Below are 18,795 nucleotides of genomic sequence, written 5' to 3'. Positions count from 1 at the left end.
ATTTCCTCTTGATTAACTTTAAAATTAAGAAATTTGCATGTTACTGTTGAGAACAGAGTTTGTGGCTTACATATTCCATTAACAGATATATAAAGGACTCCTGGATCATCAAAAAGGAACTCCTCTCATGACCGTATTTTCTGTGGCAATATACACAGCCACAAATCATGTGAGACTTAAGAAAACGGATGTATTGCTTTACAAGTATGCCTGCACCTTTGGGTTAAAGTCCTTTTTCTGGCAATGAAACCCAATACAACTAATTGACCCTTCCTATAAGACAATGGGTGGGTCTTTTAAAAAGTCTATAAAATAATATATTAATGACCTTTAGGAACTATAGGTGCATGAATTATGACCTTGTTTCATAAAAGTGATTAAAATCCCATTGATTGTTGGATGAACAAAATACTTTGTTTTCTAATTTCTGCAGAAGATGTATGCAATAAAAAACTGACATCCAGGAATTCTCTCTTTTTAATGAACTGTTGCAAGTCTTACTTTACAAGTAATATCTAGTCCATAGGAATTTTCTCCTCTACTTGAAGCTCCCCCCATTTTCTCAATCCTTGCAATTACACCCAGAGGAACATCCAATATCACAACTGGATCCTGGAAGGAAAAGATAAAATATAAAAGTAAATACAGTATTTCTGCCATTAAGCTTCATACAAAACTGAGTTAAAATCACAAGATATGTAGTCTATTATAGTCATAAAATATACATAGCAGGTGTCATGTATTCTGTAAATGAGTTTGTTTCTTGCTTTAACTTTACAATGCAGACCCAAAACTGACTTGGTGATAAGTTCTCCTCTCCCGCCACCCCCCAATGTATGTTGAAAAATTGTGAAGTCACTCTATATTCCTGCCTAACTGATTTCTTCAGGAACTGCCAATTTGTGTCTTGTTTCACTCAAGATATTGATGAAGCAGAAAAAGAGGAAAAACTATAGAAGACACCTTGTAGTGACACTATATTAGCTCTGACTGTCTAATTGTAGGTAGAATAGAAATCAGTGAACTGAGAAGAATATAGCTAGTTATCCAGAGGTGCTAAAGTTCTAGTAAGACTGTTGGCTTGGATCAGTCTGACAAATAGATTCATTCTCAAAAATGTTAACAATATTCATACAATTAAGAAAAAAATATAGCTTTAAAATAAGTTGAGCTAGTTTGTAATTTTCTGTTAATGTTTGAAATGATAAATGACTGCACAGATATCTGAGAAAAGTAATGAATAGTTTTCATCTTTCAAAGGCAACACCACAATCTTGCCTGCATTCATTTGTAAGAGTACAAACTAAGCTAAGACAATGAAACCTGAAAAATTATATACTAACTTTTTTAAATTAAAGATTTCTGCAGTAAAATTAATACCATATTGATTATTAAAAACCTCATGTTTCTGCTACTATCTTAACTGACTATCTCCTTCCTTTTGCTAACAATGCAAATCTTTTTTATGATAGCTCTATTTTTCTTCACATGAACTCTGCTGCAGGAATAAATTACTCTTGTATTGGCAATGTAAAACTATGGTCACAGCAATGAACTTTAGCACTGAAGAGGAAAATTGCCCACTTTTTTTGCATCTAAATATGGCCAACTTTTTGCATCCAAGTAATAAAAACTGTCTGAGATCGCAATGATCTCAATTCAAGGGTTCTAAAAAAGTCTGATCACAACAGAGCAGCCCATGATTTAGTTTTATTCTGTTTTGCACCCATAATTTCTTGGGCAGCCATTACTATTCCCCCACCAGTGCTGTTCTATGGGCAGAGATTCATAGATGTCAAGGCCAGAAGGGACCAAAACAATAACAAACAACTGCATCTCATTACTAATCTTCAATTATGCAGATTTGCACTGTGAAAATGTTTACACACGCTACTCACTAGTTCCACACTTCTTAAGTATAGTCTGTAGTTTGTAACATACAGTCTTCCTTTAACAGCACCATTAAATGGACATACGTAGATAACTTCCTTGTCTGTAAATGAGAAACAGCATTTACCTTTAAAACATTATGAAAAATGCATAATTTAGGAGTTAAGGACAACACTAATAAGAAGCAATAAAAAGGATGACTGTACTCATAATACAAATTTTATTAAGAGAAGGATCTGCATGAGGGGAAAACTTTTACATGTTTATTAATAGAAACATTTTAGAAAAAAAGTTGAACATTTCAGATTCTACACCCACCCCGAGTCTGTTGATTTCCAATTACATCTGTATTTTCCTCTTCCTCACTGCTGTATGAAAGAACTACACAAACATGAGGAAGCGACTGGGATTTAAAAATCTCTCTTTTGTTGCTATTGGACTGTTCCTTTAAGATTCCAAAGTGAAAACATTCTTAATGTTGATATTGTTTCATCTTTTGATGCTCTACAATAAATTCTCTTGTGTCAAGGTACACAGTTCTATTTGTAAAGGTGTGTAGGGGCTCATCATTAACAGTTCATCCTGGAGAGAACTACTCAATTTCACTTTGACCAGAGCCAAAGAACAGTTCACAGGGCAGCCTATACTGCAAATACTGGAGCCCTGGAGGCACTCTAAATACATCAGTACCCCTACTACCAATTAGTGAGAGCATCTACAATGCAAGGAAATACTACTACATATACAAATAACTGCTCTTAAGATCTATCATAAGCTTTGTGATATTGCTGTTATTACTGCTCTCATTTAACAGATTTCATTGTGCAGTACATCCATTTTTCTCCCCACTTATTCCCCTGGCCCACTCTACCCACCTACCCCCCACATCAAGAATTCCCACTCATTCTGTAGCACACGGACATAGGGAAAATCCGGGGAGCCATTCCTCCTCCCCCAATCTACTCTGCCCCCATTCCCTCCTTCACTTGCTCTATTAAAAATCTAGAAAATTCACATTAAAAAATATGTAAAACCAGTTAAGGTTTTCATAAGTGTGATATCTTTCCAAAACAAACCATTAGATACAAAGAGTATGTCTACACAGCAACTAGACACCCACGGCTGGCCCATGCTAGCCGACTCGGGCTTGCGGGGCTCGGGCTGTGGGGCTGTTTAATTGCTATGTAGACTTCCGGGCTCGGGCTCCAGCACGGGCTCAGGGACCCGGAGAAGTGGAAGGGTCCCAGAGCCTGGGCTCCAGTCTGAGCCCGGAAGTCTACATGGCAATTATACAGCCCCACAGCCTGAGCCCCGCAAGCCCAAGTTAGCTAGCATGACAGCCAGGGGTATATAGTTGTTGTGTAGACATACCCAAAGAAATGTCAAGCTAAAGGACTCCTTTTAATGGGACCCGAACACCCACACAGCACATTTCCACTGAGGGGGTAGACTCCACACCTTCACAAGGATCAGCCTTTGGTCTCCAACACATAAGGAAACACTGCATACAGTCTTCCTCCCACTGTAATGCAAAAACCTTCACTACACTATCATACTTCCCTAATACAACAGGACAACACCTGGCAGATGGGCACAAGTCAACCCTGACACATGCTAATGTTGCTGAAGTGGTGGTTAAAGTTGCACATTATTGTGTGAGGGAGATTGATTGTTGTATGCAGCATATAAAAAGGGAGTGTGGGAGTCTTGTCATTGCAAACATGCTATATGGGCAGTAAATTACAACTAAGAGGTGTCCCTTACCTTGGCATTTCCTTGCATTTAAGGGTTTGCACTGGGTGGATGTCACAATTCAACAACCTTGAATGTTCTTTAAAATAAAAGGTTTGTTTATGGGAGTTCAGTAAAAGTTACCCCACTACAAATTCACAACAGTACAGAGATAAAACTACATATATATGGCCTACTAATCCTTCAATATGCACTAGGTTAGATTGTTCAATGATAATTTTTTACCTGTGACGCTAGTTTCTCCTGGTAGATGAGGTATTTCCTCATTTTGTTCCCATTTAGTTCCATCTTTTGGGGTCTAAAGAGAAAGGGTGGTATAAAAACAAATTCATACTTGGTGCAACTTCTTCAAATCTTATAGATATAAACTGTTTTAAAACACGAAGTATCCCGTACATGAAGGAATAGGAACTTCAATACAGGAACTGACATAGCAAAGCAAAGAGGACCCCCTAAAATAATAATTCAACTCTGTGCTTAATATTATTTGCTAAGGAAATATTCAAAAATAATTTTTGCATTTAACTGGAATAAAATACCTACATCTCAATGTCTTGAAAGGTTTTGTAGCTTCCAATTGTCTAGAATAAGAGTTATTCATCAGAGTTGCTTAGTTCAATGGTTTAAAAATCTGTCCCACTTTTCAAATAGTTATATAAGCAAAATGTTCACCTTACTATTAGACACATTTTGCACATTTGGCGCTTATATTTTTTAATAAAGATTTTAAGAGAACAGTGAGTGACAAGGCTGTAGTTCAACAGAAGTATTTCTGCAGAAGGTAGTGAGAAATATTTTTAAACAGCAAGTAAACAAACTTCTATTATGCTACTTAAGTGCAAGGATACACAGTCCACCAGGTAATGCAGAAGCAGCATCTATTTGCCTCAGAATAAATCAAGCTAAAATAAATAAAATAAAAATACTTCCCCTCCCAATACTTGTGACGAAAGCGTGGAATTTCGTAGAGAGTACTTATCTTTAGATAACTTTATTTAATCTCAGAGTGGGTCAGCTATTACGTGTGGTAAGATACAACTCGTTTATTAATTGTGTTACAGAATTTTTCTGAAGACAAAAAGAGCTGAATAGTAACAAAATTACAACATTCAGCAATACTAGAAAAAGTGCATAGCAATTTGCAAATTGAAACAGGATTGACTTTCGGGTGCTATAAAAACCTGGAATAAGAAATTTCTTTGTTTTCACAGGTTGATGCTTCAATCTTACAGTTTATTGTAGTTTCAAGTTGCATTTGAACTTTGGAAACAGAAATAATTTATACAATTAAGAATAATAGAAGTTACTCAATAAATATTCAGTTTTGTGCTCAAGAACCTGAAAGCTAATGACCCCTGGGATACCTGACTTAAAAAGTGAAAAAAATACATAGCCACAATAATACAGAAGAAGCTACACTCACCCTTTTAATTGACGAGCTCTCCAAGGAGTTTGAATTATATTTAGGTGAGGATGATGAGGCCATATTGGGGATCTGATGAGAAAGCAGATATTGGAAGATATAGATTTATTCTAAAATGCCTTGCAATCTAACGTTTTACTCAATTAATCACAATATTATAAAGCCTCCAAAAATAATAAAATAATAATATACTAGTTTTTTTTAATTCCTTCCCCCAGCCCCAAACAAAACCAATGCCTGGAGTCCATATTATATAGTTTGAGTATTTCTAAAATGTGATTAATTGAATAAATAACTCTGCATACTTAGCTATTGTGTTCTGCTACACAGTAGAAACATATACCCTCGTAATCTGTCACCTGAAGGTTTAATATTATGAACTTTCATTTAGGAATACGGGGAACAAAATTAAATTACCTGGCATTTATCACACAGACCTTAAAATTTAAGCTTATAAGTTTACTCAGAAGTGTTTCAGAAAGACAGAGACCAGAGTGGGAAAAACCAGAAGGAATTCCACAGGATTTTTATAGTCAGAAAACACAATCCCAACTTCCTAAAATTCAAATGTCTGTGAAGCCACCAGCAGGGGGAGTTTACTGTCTTTTTCTTGACCAGAGTAGCCTTGATGCATTTAAATGAAGAGGCTGCTTTTTTCTTTTTTCTTCTTTTATAATTCAAGTTTAAAAAGCTGGTTTTGATTAAAGACAAAAGTGCGCCATTTCAGGATTTACTCTATAAAGCAAACTTCAGTTTATTTTTTCTGATTTTTGCAGCGGAGGAACCTGTCTGCTTTAACCTCAGATGGGCAGAGGAGCAAGACTATTTTCCAGTAATGTATTTTTCTTCTACCAGTGACACGTTTCCTTAAGATTAACTATTAACTGAAAGCAGTCTTTTGAAAGGTTGTGGCTTTTAGGTAATAAAACCAAAAGATTGCTCTTATTACAGCCTTAATCAACAATGTTGTGTCCATGGATAAACACACCGTGGCTTTTTTCCTACAGACTTTTGAAAAGATGCCTTTTGTCACTTGGTTTAATCTACCTCTGCTTCTGCACAATAGCATGATACCAATGATGCTGCAGCAGTGTGAAACAGGCAGAAGTGATACCAGCAGTTCAGAATTGTGACCCTACTTGTTTTTCAATTGCTGTGACTGTACAGGAAAAGCACTCCAGTGCAGGAGGAGCACAAGGGTAAAACAGAACTATCTGTGAACGTCACTGGCTTGTCTTTTGAATAAGAGCAGGCAAATATAGGACTCCTAATATTCAACTTATTTACAAGTCTATTTAAATTATTTTATGCTGCCATGATTTATGGCTTAGCAAAAAAATAGTGGAAAGTATAAAAACACGCCTTCAGAAAACAAATAGAAACCCATTAATATTCCAAATGAAAACATGAGGAAAAAAGAATCTTGTGATTCAGCATGTTAAACAGCTTGTTTAATACTGTCATATCAAAGCATCACTTCCTTCCTAGATCTTTCTGTTTCAACTTTCTCCAAAACTTGCTTTGGTTGTGACCCAGAAGTGATTTTGGAATTATTATTCAATTTAAACATTTAACCAGTTGAGCTCAAGAACCACCTTATCTTTGGACTCATGAAACTGAGAAACTATTTTGTTTTAAAAACTTACAATTTGGAACATACCAAGTGCTGAGGGAATTCTAATGCCTTTGCCATGTTTCATAGGAAGGTATGTTTTAGAACAGTACACTCAATTTAAGTGTGGTATTTCTATTTGTGTCACCTTCAGGACGAACTGTTCCTAGTATTCAGCAGACAATACCTCAGAAACCACAGTTGTATTGATTTAATAATAGAAATGGCAACTAGGAGTGAGAGAAAGTGGTTTGGAACTAGCAAATTTTCAGACAAATTTTCATAGTATAAAAAAATATTGAACACAAGTTTGCAACCTTTTCTAAATCATAATGCTGTCATTTGTATATATTTGAATACTCAACCCTCAAATGGCTGAAACTATTTTCTTTAAACTAAAACTGGCTTTTAGCTGATATTTTTTGTACTTATTCTTGGTTCAAGTTTATTTTTATTAAAATAAGAAGAAAGACTGTCCATTAAGCCATTTCACATATAGATGTTCACAAAGATACCTGAGCATTTACTGAAATCCCCCTTAAAAGAGATATTCAGTTACAAGTTTATTTTTTAAAGGGTGAGGAAAGTTAAATACAACATTAAGACTGAGAGTTTAGTTACAAAAATCATGTAATTCAGAGCGTAGAGTCCTTATTTCTTCTCGAATAATATGCATTTATTTAGCATCTTATATTAGAAACTATACAAATGTAAGTCTTACATCACCCATATAAGGTAAGTAGGCATCTAGCACAGAAAATGAGTGCACAAAGGCACAGAAAGGGCAAGTGACTTGTCCAAGATCACAGTAAATTAGTAGTGGAACTGCAACAGACTGAAGGAATCCTAAACCCCTCAATTCCCTTGTCTGGCTACTGGACAACACTTCCTCCTATATTACAGGCACACAGAGTTGATTGGGGCTGTATGTAGCTGTACAAGTTGAATTGCACAGCTAAAACCCAGTCATCAAATTCACAGGACAGGCCTTATAATTTTAGTCCCATTACTTTCTTTGTACTTACGCAGAGGTTCACTGAATGGAGAAAAAATCTACTAGATACTTGCTAATTTATGGTTATAAAACCTTGATACACAGCAGTACAAAAAAAACCAAACTGCTTTCATCCCATCAGACCACTGAAAAACTCAAGTTTTCTAGTACAACTTGCAATGGAGCAAAAAGTATGTTTGCTACACAAAGTAGAACATACACCACAAATACTTTTAGGAAATCTATTTGTCAATACTTCATAAGCCTTGTTTTTCTAGATATTTCAGTGATGATCTCAGTAATGATAGGAACAAAATCATTTGCTGACTTCTATCTATTCCAAAAGTTACAAAGAAGTGAAACATGTTCATATATAGTCACAGAACAATAGTCAAAGAATTCAGTTTCATTTCCAATTGCCAGAAATGCCAAAAAAATGAATTTCTTCAAAGCTATTAATATCAGATAAGCTCTTACCACCAAACTAAGAGAAGTTCTTCATTTCCCTTACTTTATATGTAAACTATAGTCAAGTAAATTAAACTCTGCATAAGACTTTATGAAGAAATAAGTCAATGAACTAAATTCTAAATTAAGATCTACTTGAACAGATCAAGTTCTCATTTACAGTACCTGCCAATTCAAGAAGTACCCGATACTGTTTTTTTCTTCAGACTAGAATAACTAACTGATTTTCAGAAAAGGTTTTTAAATTTCACATTAAACATTTCCCTTTAAAACACTGATTTCTTTTCTTCTGTGGAACAGATTAGAAGAGTTGTTTCTGGCAAACTGCCAAAGTGATATTGCTGCAGAGTCCAAAGGCATAGTCCATCATAGGCTTAAAATAGTTTCGACTTTCTAATTATTATGCAGCAACAGCAGTCACTCCACAGTAAGAAATTTGCAAGTGAACCAGTTTTGATCCCCCCCCCCCAATCCCTCACAAATACACTGCACAACACAAACCCATGTAAAAATATAAACCTCGAAGTTGCTAGGTTAGATCTTGGGAAGACACAGAATTTTTCTGCAAAACATTTTAAACGAATCATACAAAGAACTGCTGTATTAGGACATCCTAAATACACAGCGTGTTAAATAGTTGGAACATTCTCCCCCCAGCCACTGTGCAGGGAGAGAAAAAAGAAGATACAAAGTGTACTTTTACTTAACCTACTTGAGATCTAGCAACCAGATTTAAGATATAGTTGTTTAAAGTCTTATTACAAGTGTTATTAAAACATGATATAGTAACATTGCCAGAGAATGATGGTTCAGATGACCTCAAAAAATGATTCGGACCTAAGCTTTCATTAAAAAACAAAAAAAAACTGTACCTATACTAGCTCTGCCTAAGGTTCATAAGGTTGGAGCCTCACCAAGCTTCCTCAGAGCTTGAAAGAGTAGGCACCAAAGGCCCGATTTTTACCAGGTATTCAGGCACCTAAAGATGCAGGCTAGGCACCCAGTGGAATTTTCAAAACCACATAGTTCTCTGAAACTCCCAGGGATTTCAATAGGAGTTTGGTATCATAGGATTTTCAAAAGTGCCTAGAGGTACCTAACTGCATCTTTAGGACTTAAATACCTCTAAAAATCTGGTCCTAAGCCTTGAGAGTGGCTTGTCAAGCCCACTCAAAGATCATGATTTGGGAGTGACTATTGAGGCTCCTTGCAGGGTTTCTTTCCTCCCGCAAATTGCCGGAGGTCCACAAGAGGGCAAAAACCTCAACTTCCCTTCAATCCTCTCGTTTTGTCACCCTCCCTAAATCTTATTTAGTAAAATATATACTTAATATATCTCTCTAGTCTTTGGGATGAAGAAAAAGTAGGAATACACCAATATGACAGTTAGAAGATGAAACAATAATTTGGTGTGGCGAGAGAGATTTTCTTTTTGAATACTAACATGAAAAGTATTGGATTTTTGTAGATTTTTTTCAGCAGTGATTATGTTCACCTGGAAAGATTTTTACAAGGATGTGAAATTACTAAGGCTGTTGATTAACTCCAGTTAACTCATGCGATTATCTAAAAAAATGTAATCGTGATTAAAAAATTAATCGTGATTAATCGTTTTAATCACACTGTTAAAAATAGAATATCAATTGAAATTTATTAAATATTTTTGGAAGTTCTTCTACATTTTCAAATATATTTCAATTACAATACAGAATACAAAGTGTACAATGCTCACTTTATGTTGTTACATTGAACTGCTTTGGACCATTATCAAGCAGAACTGCTCTGTATTTGCCATTTATGGCAAATGGAAGCAAAGAATATAAAAAGAAAAATATAAGTGGAAAAACAGTTGCACATAAGAAGATTTTAGAGTTACTATAACACACAAAAGTCTGTACAACCTATATAACAACTTGCAGATGCAATGAGAAAAAGATGCTGTCCTGTCTCCAATAATAAAATATAAAGGATAAAAAACAAAGTCAGTGTCTCTTGGCAGAGTTGGATTTTTTGTATACAGTACTAGCCTCTACAACTGTGCAAAAGACATACAGATATAAACATGTAGGGAAGAGCAGAAATCTAGGGAGATCACTCTCACGTGAAAGAATTCAGTTAAAATTAAGCTAAGAGAGTGGGTGCTTATTAACAAAAGATAAAAGCGAAAAATCTGAAGTCAGGACTAGAAAGCAGAATACAAAATTGAATAAATAAATCAGGACACGCAGAAACAATCTTATCCATGATCTTAAAATGATCAATGAAATCCACAAGTTTCCCTCAACACAGAGGGAATATAGTCAACCATACCAGATCAAGAGAGCAATAAGGTAGATTAATTTCAAATGTCACAAAAAGTTTAAAGGAAGCGGCAGAAAAATAAGCAGAGTATGAAAACATGTAGAAGAGTTCCAACATCCTTGTAATATAGTATAGAATGAAGTATCAAAATATTTTAAAAGCGCCAATAGAAGGTTTAAGCCATTCTGTTTATGCATATTTAAAAAGAAAATAATGGTTCTCATAAAAGAGGTTGAACTGTCAACGCAGATTGTACCTGCAAATTAAACACTGAGAGAAGTAAAGAATGATGTTAAAAACAATACACTTGAAGTTGTGATATTCAACTTCAAGAAAATTTCAAGATTTTCAAATTTAAATGCCAATGATACAACAAACAGTCATCAAGAACTATAGAAACAATGAAGGCAATTTAAGTATCACTGGTATACATACACACTGCTGCAGGCCACCAGCCCTTACTTGTTAGTTAGCAAGAAAATGCCAGATGAAAAAGAAAAATTCCTAAAATCATAAGCAAAATGAGGAAACCTGAAAGCACAGTGCTTCAACAATAGGTTTTAAACAAGAGAGGAAATATGCACTTTTGGAAATTGGCTTAATAATAAATCTAAGATTCCCTTCTGTCACAGTTCAGTGGGAAGTTAGAACTGTGACCTCTACCCAGTCTCTCTGTGGGCACCCTATCTACACTACAGGGAAAAGTTGGTCTAAGCTACACAATTTTAGTTACGTGAACAGCGTAACTCACGTCAATGTAACTTAGATCTACTTACCGCGGGGTCCACACTACGCGATGTCGATGGGAGACGCTCTCCCGTCACTCTTCTCGATCCGGTGGAGTACAGGAGTTGACGGGAGAGTGATCCGCAGTCGATTTAGCAGGTCTTCACTAGATCCGCTAAAACGACCACTGATGCATGGATCGCTGCATGTCAATCTCCCAGTAAGTGTAGACAAGCCCTAAGTGTCAGACCTCTACCCACACACTTTAGACTGGATCACCAAGTTAGCACAGCCCCATTCCAACAGTACTGCCACTGTTATGAGTGCCTTAGACTCACACTGCAGCCCCCCTCTAGTGCACTCAAGTGACAAATTTTGTTACCTTCACCTCTCTCCATGTGGAGGCCCTCAATTCTACCACTCACAGACCAGCTCGTGGAGTGGCAGCTCCCCCCGTTTCCAACTGTGTTAACACAACAGATCCAATTGTATTTGGCATCTGTAAGAAATGAGTCTCTGGAAGCCTGAGACCTGTGGTTGAGTAAAGAGACTATAAAACAACTTATTCAAAACAAACGCATCATCTATTTACGCAAAGGTACATACCAAGCCGAGAGAAAGATTAAAACAACAGTCTATACACATCTGGTCCCAACTAATCTCGAACCTTTCCTTGCAAGTTTTGCACTTTTCTTGCACTTAGCCAAGATACCACCATTTTTGTGCTTCTCTCTTATGTCTAGGATTGCCAATCCTCACGGATTGGCTGGGAGTCTATCAAAATCGGCTTCAATCTCCTGGTGACTGTTAAAAGCAATCCGGGACATTTTAATAGGCCAAAAGTCCAGCCAGTGGCACAAAGAAATACAGATAAACCCCTCTTTCTCCACATCTTCAGATCCAAAATCAAACGTTTTCAGCCTAAGAGTCAAATGTCCTATTTCAAAATGTGAAGGGGACATAATCAGGTGAGATAGCGTAGTTTAAACCTACAATATTTCCCCTCTCTCTAACCCCTTCCTGTCTTCTCTCAAGAAACTGCACTGAAAGCATAAAAGCAGCTCCCGATTTGGGTGCCTAAAACTAAATTTTACTTTCTAAGTTACTCAGATGCGTCTTCAGCTTCCCAGCTGGGCCTGGAGAGGAAACTGATGGCTTCCCCTTTTTTTTTTTTTTCCTTTTTCTTTTTTTAAGAGTCCTTTTTGCAGTACATCTGCCGCTCCTCTTGCTAGTTCTCTCTCCTATGGGCCCCATCCCTGCACCAACTGCTATGCAACTTGCTTGCTCCCCCGCCCTTCCCACTCCTGTAAAAACAACATGGCTCCAACCTTCTGCTCTCTCTTCCCTCATCCCTCCCCTCAAAGGAGCCCCTCCTCAGATGCTGCGTATTCTTTACTCCCCTCCTGGAGAAAAAAAAAAAAGCTGTCAGAGAGCACATTTTAAGTTTGTAATTAAATATTCTTTTCCAGGCTGGCCTGTCCTTTTAAGACTATGTAGTAATGCCTCTGACATCACCAATTCTCTGTGAGACTACGAATGAGAAGTTGGATCATGAGAGGTACACTATTAAGGAGTTGGAACCACTCCCAATAGTTTTCTCATATGCACCAAACATATACATAAAAAGACAACGACCCCTGCCACAAAAAGCTCACAACAGAATTGTATGAAATGAGAACAGGGAGGATACAATACAGTGCACAAGATAACAGTGAGATAGTTATGATTAATATAATAAGCAGCAATCATAGCACTCCAGCTGCCTAATGAATGTCAAGCGTATTATAGACATCATGGCACTGTTAGGTTTTAAAGAGATTTAAAGGAAGAGAATGTGGTGGCCTTGTAGATTTTTACAAGGAATCCTCCCTTGCATAAGAGGCAGCATGGGGAAAGTGTGAAAATACTCACTGGGAAATTTGACAAGATACTCTCCTAATGCCTCCCAGAGCCAGGAGACAAGATGTTATTGTACCTATGGCTTTAAAAAAATAAAAATTAACATTAAATAAAAAAAAACACCCTGCTGTTCTAGAGCAGGTATTGAATGAAAAAATGTTCTAGGAAATCCAACTCTTATTTGGAGAGGATTTTTACCCACTCCTAGACTTTCCTCCTCACTTTCTGTTTCAGCGTTTTCCTTTGTAGTCTGAACTCTAACTTCTACCCAAATTTCAAAAGGACTGCATTTGAAGAGTTAATTAGACCTCCTGTAAGGTCACTTAAGTGCAGACTACATATTCCTGTCATTGGCCTCCAACAGTACTTTCTCTAACTGTTCCCCTCCTTCAAATTATGTTGAAAAAATTTCTTGGAGAGGTTGCCATGGGGAGGAGCCAACAATGTCTTTTACCAATAGCATTAGAAGCCATATCTCACAAGACAGATTCAAAAGAAGTGTGTGCCATGACAGATGTAGCTGAAGTAAGCTTTTTGCAGACTGACTTTTATTTACTGTCTTGCTATATCCTCTGTCTTCATATCACCAAGAAAGAGCAGCATGCACTTCAGTGGTTCCCAATATATATATATATATATATATATATATATATATATATATATATATTTGTTAGTGCCTGTCCTCCACCCTGGGGGAGGAATTGGCATACGTCTCCAGTGCCACATCGTGAGAGTGCCATCTCTTTTTTCTGTCTTTCCCTCCCCCCCTTGTCATCCTCATGTTCTTTCCTTTGCTGCTCTTGCATTTTTCTGACTTGTCCCTTGCTTACCTCCTACCTTCATTTACTCTCTGGTAGCTCTGATTCCCCTACTCATTACCCCACTCAATTCAAAGCCATACACTGCTGGGGTGGGGGATCATCCACTGTTGCCCACCAAATCTGATGTGGGTGCCATGTGAGCATGGCAAACAAGGTTCAGGTGTGGCAGGTTGCTCAGTTTGAAGCCACGTACAGTGAGCTTCTGCTACAGAAAGACGCACAACAGGAGAAAAGAAAAAAAAGGAAACACAGACTGAGTAGCACATTTGCAATGTGTGCACATGTAGTTAGGAATGATCTGCAGCTTTCCAAGCCAGACACACCCTTTTTTCTACTTTGCATCCCACTGAAGTAGTCTGTACCTCCCACCCCGCCACTCATGTTGCAAAAAACTGATGTAGCTGATGAAAATGTTTGAGGAGCAACAGATGCTGCTTCAAAGTTTCTTTTAAGAAAGTCTTCAATCTCGCTTTCTGCTTGTTCTTTTTGAAAGATATCCCCTCAGGCCACAATAGCTCTATTGCTAAAAATTTAACTGATGATTCCACATATGAAATGGAAGTTATTTCTCCTTTACATTGCTATACCTTATAAAAACTTAATTATGATGGTTGAAATGACATCCTGTGTCCAGGTTTTTCCCAATTCCCCATTGATAACGTTCTCAAACAATGGATATATTAGTGTGCCATTCTCTTTCACCTGTACTTTTCGTTCCCTTTAGACTATTTTTTAGTGCTGTGTTGGATTTATCCCCGGTGCCTATAAAAACTAGCTAAAGGATGGAGAGAGGCATGGGTGAGGAGGATGTGAATCTTGCTTTCCATCAAATGTGTGGTCAACTGGAAGAACCATTTCTTCAGGGGAATTATGTTTTTAAACACTCTCTTAGCAATGTTATACCTCTCCAGAATGCCTACCCTCTAAGTGGGCAACTGATCATTTAGATAACCTGGCTAAAACATCAATCTTACTGGGTGGTGCCATCACTTTCAGGGAGACCCTAACTTCACCTGCTGCTCCCCCTTAGACTCTGTCAAGTCATTTTAGTTGCAAAAGCATGAACAGATCCACTTCAGTGCAAGGCTGAATGACTACTGTAAACTAAGTAGTAGTTCCACTACAAATGGTGTTTATTTGGCTTTTGTGTTATAACTGGGTCTCTGGCAGGAATCCAACAGGTGGGGAGAGGCATCCCACAGTTGCCAGCAATGTTCTAGCAGGTATTAATTTTAAAATGCCAAACTAGGAAGCAAAAAAATAAGGAACTCTCAGTGCTCCTCACTGCTGATGTAAAAGGAAAAACTGAACTAACTCCACCCAAGTAAACTAACTGAAGGCAAAATTTCAGCTGGGGAGGTAAAGGGCTTTCCCCTCAGGAACCCTAAGAATGACAGTTCCAAACTGGCCTCTAGCATTTATTTTCTTTTCTATTCTCTTCTATATAGGTTCTTATACAGCACTCTTCACTGTACTGTCTGTGCAGTTTCCAGTAGCATATTAAGCAATGTGACTAACATCTGTCACGTGTTTGCTCTCTGATCCTCTCCCCAGGGGAGACATGTGTGCAGTAGTGTTTTGTTTTGATGGATTATTTTAACACACACAGCTATACATTTATGTTGAAAAGACAGTATCTATGCAGATGAAGTGGACAACAACTGGGGCTGAAAAAGAAATTGTAATTTATACAATTCCAATTCCATAACAATAAGCAACGTATGCCCTCTCACGCACAACATTTTAAAAAGACTGTTACACAGTGTGCAAGATTCATTTTGTCAAAGAGTTTAAGGGAATGCCATAATATATTATACAGCTATGACACACCAGAAATGTACTCTACTAGACAAAACAAAATTATTATAGAATTAGTTTGATCAAACTAGATGATGTAGAACCTAACTCTCTCTTCAGGAAATGTTTCTATTACCAGTTTCCTTCTGAGCAAACAAAGTATGATACATAGTATGGAAAATAAAAATTCAACATTTCACACAGTCTGTTCTTTTTATCTGAACTCTCTACTTTTGTCACTCGCAGGACATATATTGACAACACTAATCACATTACAGCTTTCTGCACCTATCAGCTTTGATATCTTTAACTGGAAACCTAGTTTGTTTTTACCACCAAACCATGGATTAAAACCAAATATTGTAGCAGTGTGTAATAAGTATGCTTTGTTTTTGTCCACTGATACAGTCTTCTGCCAGGAAAATTTTGTCCTTTAGGCCTGGCTAAAGGCAAACAAGTATGACCATTACCATGGAAAAAACACTATTTCCCTATGACAGGTATCAGAGTAGCAGCCGTGTTAGTCTGTATCCGCAAAAAGAACAGGAGTACTTGTGGCACCTTAGAGACTAACAAATTTATTAGAACATAAGCTTTCGTGGACTACAGCCCACTTCTTCGGATGCATATGGTAAGTAAAGGGTTCTGGACAGTAGACAATTATACCACAGTTACAGTAGAGCCAAACCATAAGAACCTATATAGACATTTTCTGCCAGTCTGTTTTTTAACATAATATAACCTTGTTTATTAACTGCACCAGCAAAAGGACAGCAATTTTCAGACCAGATACAAATAAAGACAAAATCCATTCAGTCGTTTAATATTAAGCAACACACAACTAATTTAGACCTAAAATTTATTCTAGTCATGAATGTCTTCCAGCATCTCTAGAAGTATTTTTTGAGAACACCAACTACCAAGAACAAGTGTGAGCTCCCCTCTTTCTCCTTAAAGGAAGCCCTACTCCCAGACCCATTAAAATTAACAAAAAAATCTTACAAGGTCTTGCAGTATGGTCATTCGAAAAACAATGATGCAGATGTAAAAACTGGTTTATTTTTCTGATTTTATTCTAGCACTAACTCAGCCAAATGAACAAACTGTAAACATCACTACCTTGTTTCCTACATCACATAGAAAAGACTGAAAACAAGAACGCCTAACAGCAACTTAGCAAACTGCTAGCAAGAACTAGTCTCATTCGGAATCAAATAAAAATATTTGATCTGAAATTAAAAGACCTGCCCCCCATTTTAATGTCATTGGGAAGGGAAACTTTTTTGGAGGGGGAAGAAATAATCTACATAAGCACCTCCCCTGAAGAATGTTAATGTGTCATGTTTCAGAGTAGCAGCCGTGTTAGTCTGTATCCGCAAAAAGAAGAACAGGAGTACTTGTGACACCTTAGAGACTAACAAATTTATTAGAGCATAAGCTTTTGTGGACTACAGCCCACTTCTTCGGATGCATGTATTTCAATGAAACATTTAACACCTCATTTTAAGTTACCAACGTTCAGGCCATCAGAGCAGCTAGAAACAGAAGAAGAATCCAGAGGGAATGAATAGTAACAGTAACAGAAACAGACTCCTAGAGAGCCCCATGAAGCAGCATCTCCGTTTGAAGCCAAAGGTAATTTACACAACACCCAAACCGAGAGCAACACAAACACTGTGGGAAGGGAAATCTCTTCATGGCCCGATATCCTTCTCCAACACAACTTCCAGCTTTTAAAGGGGTTTAAGATGGCAGGAAGGTAGGAGCCCAGAAAGTGTCTTGGGAGACAAGGTGAGATGTGACTTGAGAGAAGGGAGAGGAAATGGCCTGAGAGTTAATCATCACCCCAAGCTCTAGGGAAGTGAAGTGATGTTCCGTGGGATGGGGCTGATCTGGAGGGAGGGGCGCTGGAAAGACAGGGGTGGCAGGCATAGTGATGACTAGAGGAAGGGGTGTTATGTAGGATGGGGGCAGCCTGGGAAGGGGAAGGGAAAGAGGGTGCCATGAGTGGAGGGGCGTGACGGGATGGCAGAGACCCAGAGGGTAAAGACCCTGCGGTGTGGGGGCTACCTTAGGGGAGGGACATATGGAGCAAGGGGGCTGGGGGTGGGGGAAGGGGGGAGGGCATGGCAGGTGAGAGTGTCCTAGGAGGCAGGGTGGGAGGGGTGTCCGTGAGGGTGCGGTGGGGGAAGGGACTGTGGGGTGCGGTGGGGGAGGGCTATGGCGGGGGTTAGTGTGAGGGAGGGGTATGGCGAGGGGGGCGCGAGGGGTATGGCGGTGGGGGGTGGGGCCCTGTGGCGCGCCAGGGGGGAGCTATAGGGGCGCGGGTTGGGGTGGGGGAGGGGTATGTCGGGGGGCTCTGGGGTGGGGGTTGCTGTGGGGGCGGGGGGAGGAGTACTCCGCGTGGAGGGGGACCCAGGCCGGGCTCCTGTTCCGCAGCCCCGGGGTCAGCAGGAGTCGCCTGTTGCCCGGTGGGAGGCCGGGACACTCACCGCGCTCTAGTCGCCGTTTTCCCCCTGCCGTGGGTCCGAGTCCCGCTTCCGCGCCGAGCGCTCCCCTCACGGCACGGGCCAACTTCGGCCTGTCACGTGACGGGGCCGGAGCGGAGCCCCCAGTCTAAGGGTTTGCCTGAAGGGGCTCGGCCGAGCTGGGCCGCGGGGCCTGCCGGGAGCTGTAGTTTGCTTGGGCACGGGCGGGCCGCGGGGCCTGCCGGGAGCTGTAGTTTGCGTGGGCAGGGACGGGCCGCGGGGCCTGCCGGGAGCTGTAGTTTGCGGGGCAGGGACGGGCCGCGGGGCCTGCCGGGAGCTGTAGTTTGCGTGGGCAGGGATGGGCCGCGGGGCCTGCCGGGAGCTGTAGTTTGCTTGGGCTGAAAGCGCCTGTCTCTGGTCCATATCACACCGACTGACTCTAAAAAGAGCCAGGACGAGGAAGTGGCCGGGCGGTGGCTGAGTGGGAAAGGAGAACCATGAACCCCTGCAGGACAACAGCCCCCCCCCCCCCCCCCCTCAATCCATGGAACAAACTGCCTCACCACAGCCCTTAGGAGGCTAAGGCCCAACCCTGGGAGAACAGTGCATGGACTGCTAGCAGCCAGGCCCCTCCACGGGGGCAC

The 18,795-nt window shown here is 39.4% G+C and overlaps 1 protein-coding gene across 1 annotated transcript in view; it reads right to left on the bottom strand.

The window, feature by feature from the left end:
- The window catches only part of MTM1 (myotubularin 1), a 54,401-nt gene extending 36,067 nt beyond the window's left edge, over positions 1-18,334 (bottom strand). The window contains exons 1-5 of the mRNA XM_054039815.1: positions 18,176-18,334; positions 5,066-5,137; positions 3,868-3,940; positions 1,899-1,993; positions 502-612 (exon numbers count right to left, since the gene is read on the bottom strand). Coding sequence (XP_053895790.1) covers positions 502-612; positions 1,899-1,993; positions 3,868-3,940; positions 5,066-5,128 — 342 coding nt within the window. The 5' untranslated portion in view covers positions 5,129-5,137; positions 18,176-18,334. The remainder of the gene's footprint in view (positions 1-501; positions 613-1,898; positions 1,994-3,867; positions 3,941-5,065; positions 5,138-18,175) is intronic.
- Positions 18,335-18,795: the final 461 nt, after the last annotated feature.

Source organism: Malaclemys terrapin, chromosome 9, assembly GCF_027887155.1.
Source record: "Malaclemys terrapin pileata isolate rMalTer1 chromosome 9, rMalTer1.hap1, whole genome shotgun sequence".
Lineage (NCBI taxonomy): Eukaryota > Metazoa > Chordata > Testudines > Emydidae > Malaclemys > Malaclemys terrapin.
Note: the sequence above shows the minus strand (reverse complement) of the source record. Positions and strands in the feature narration are given on the sequence as shown.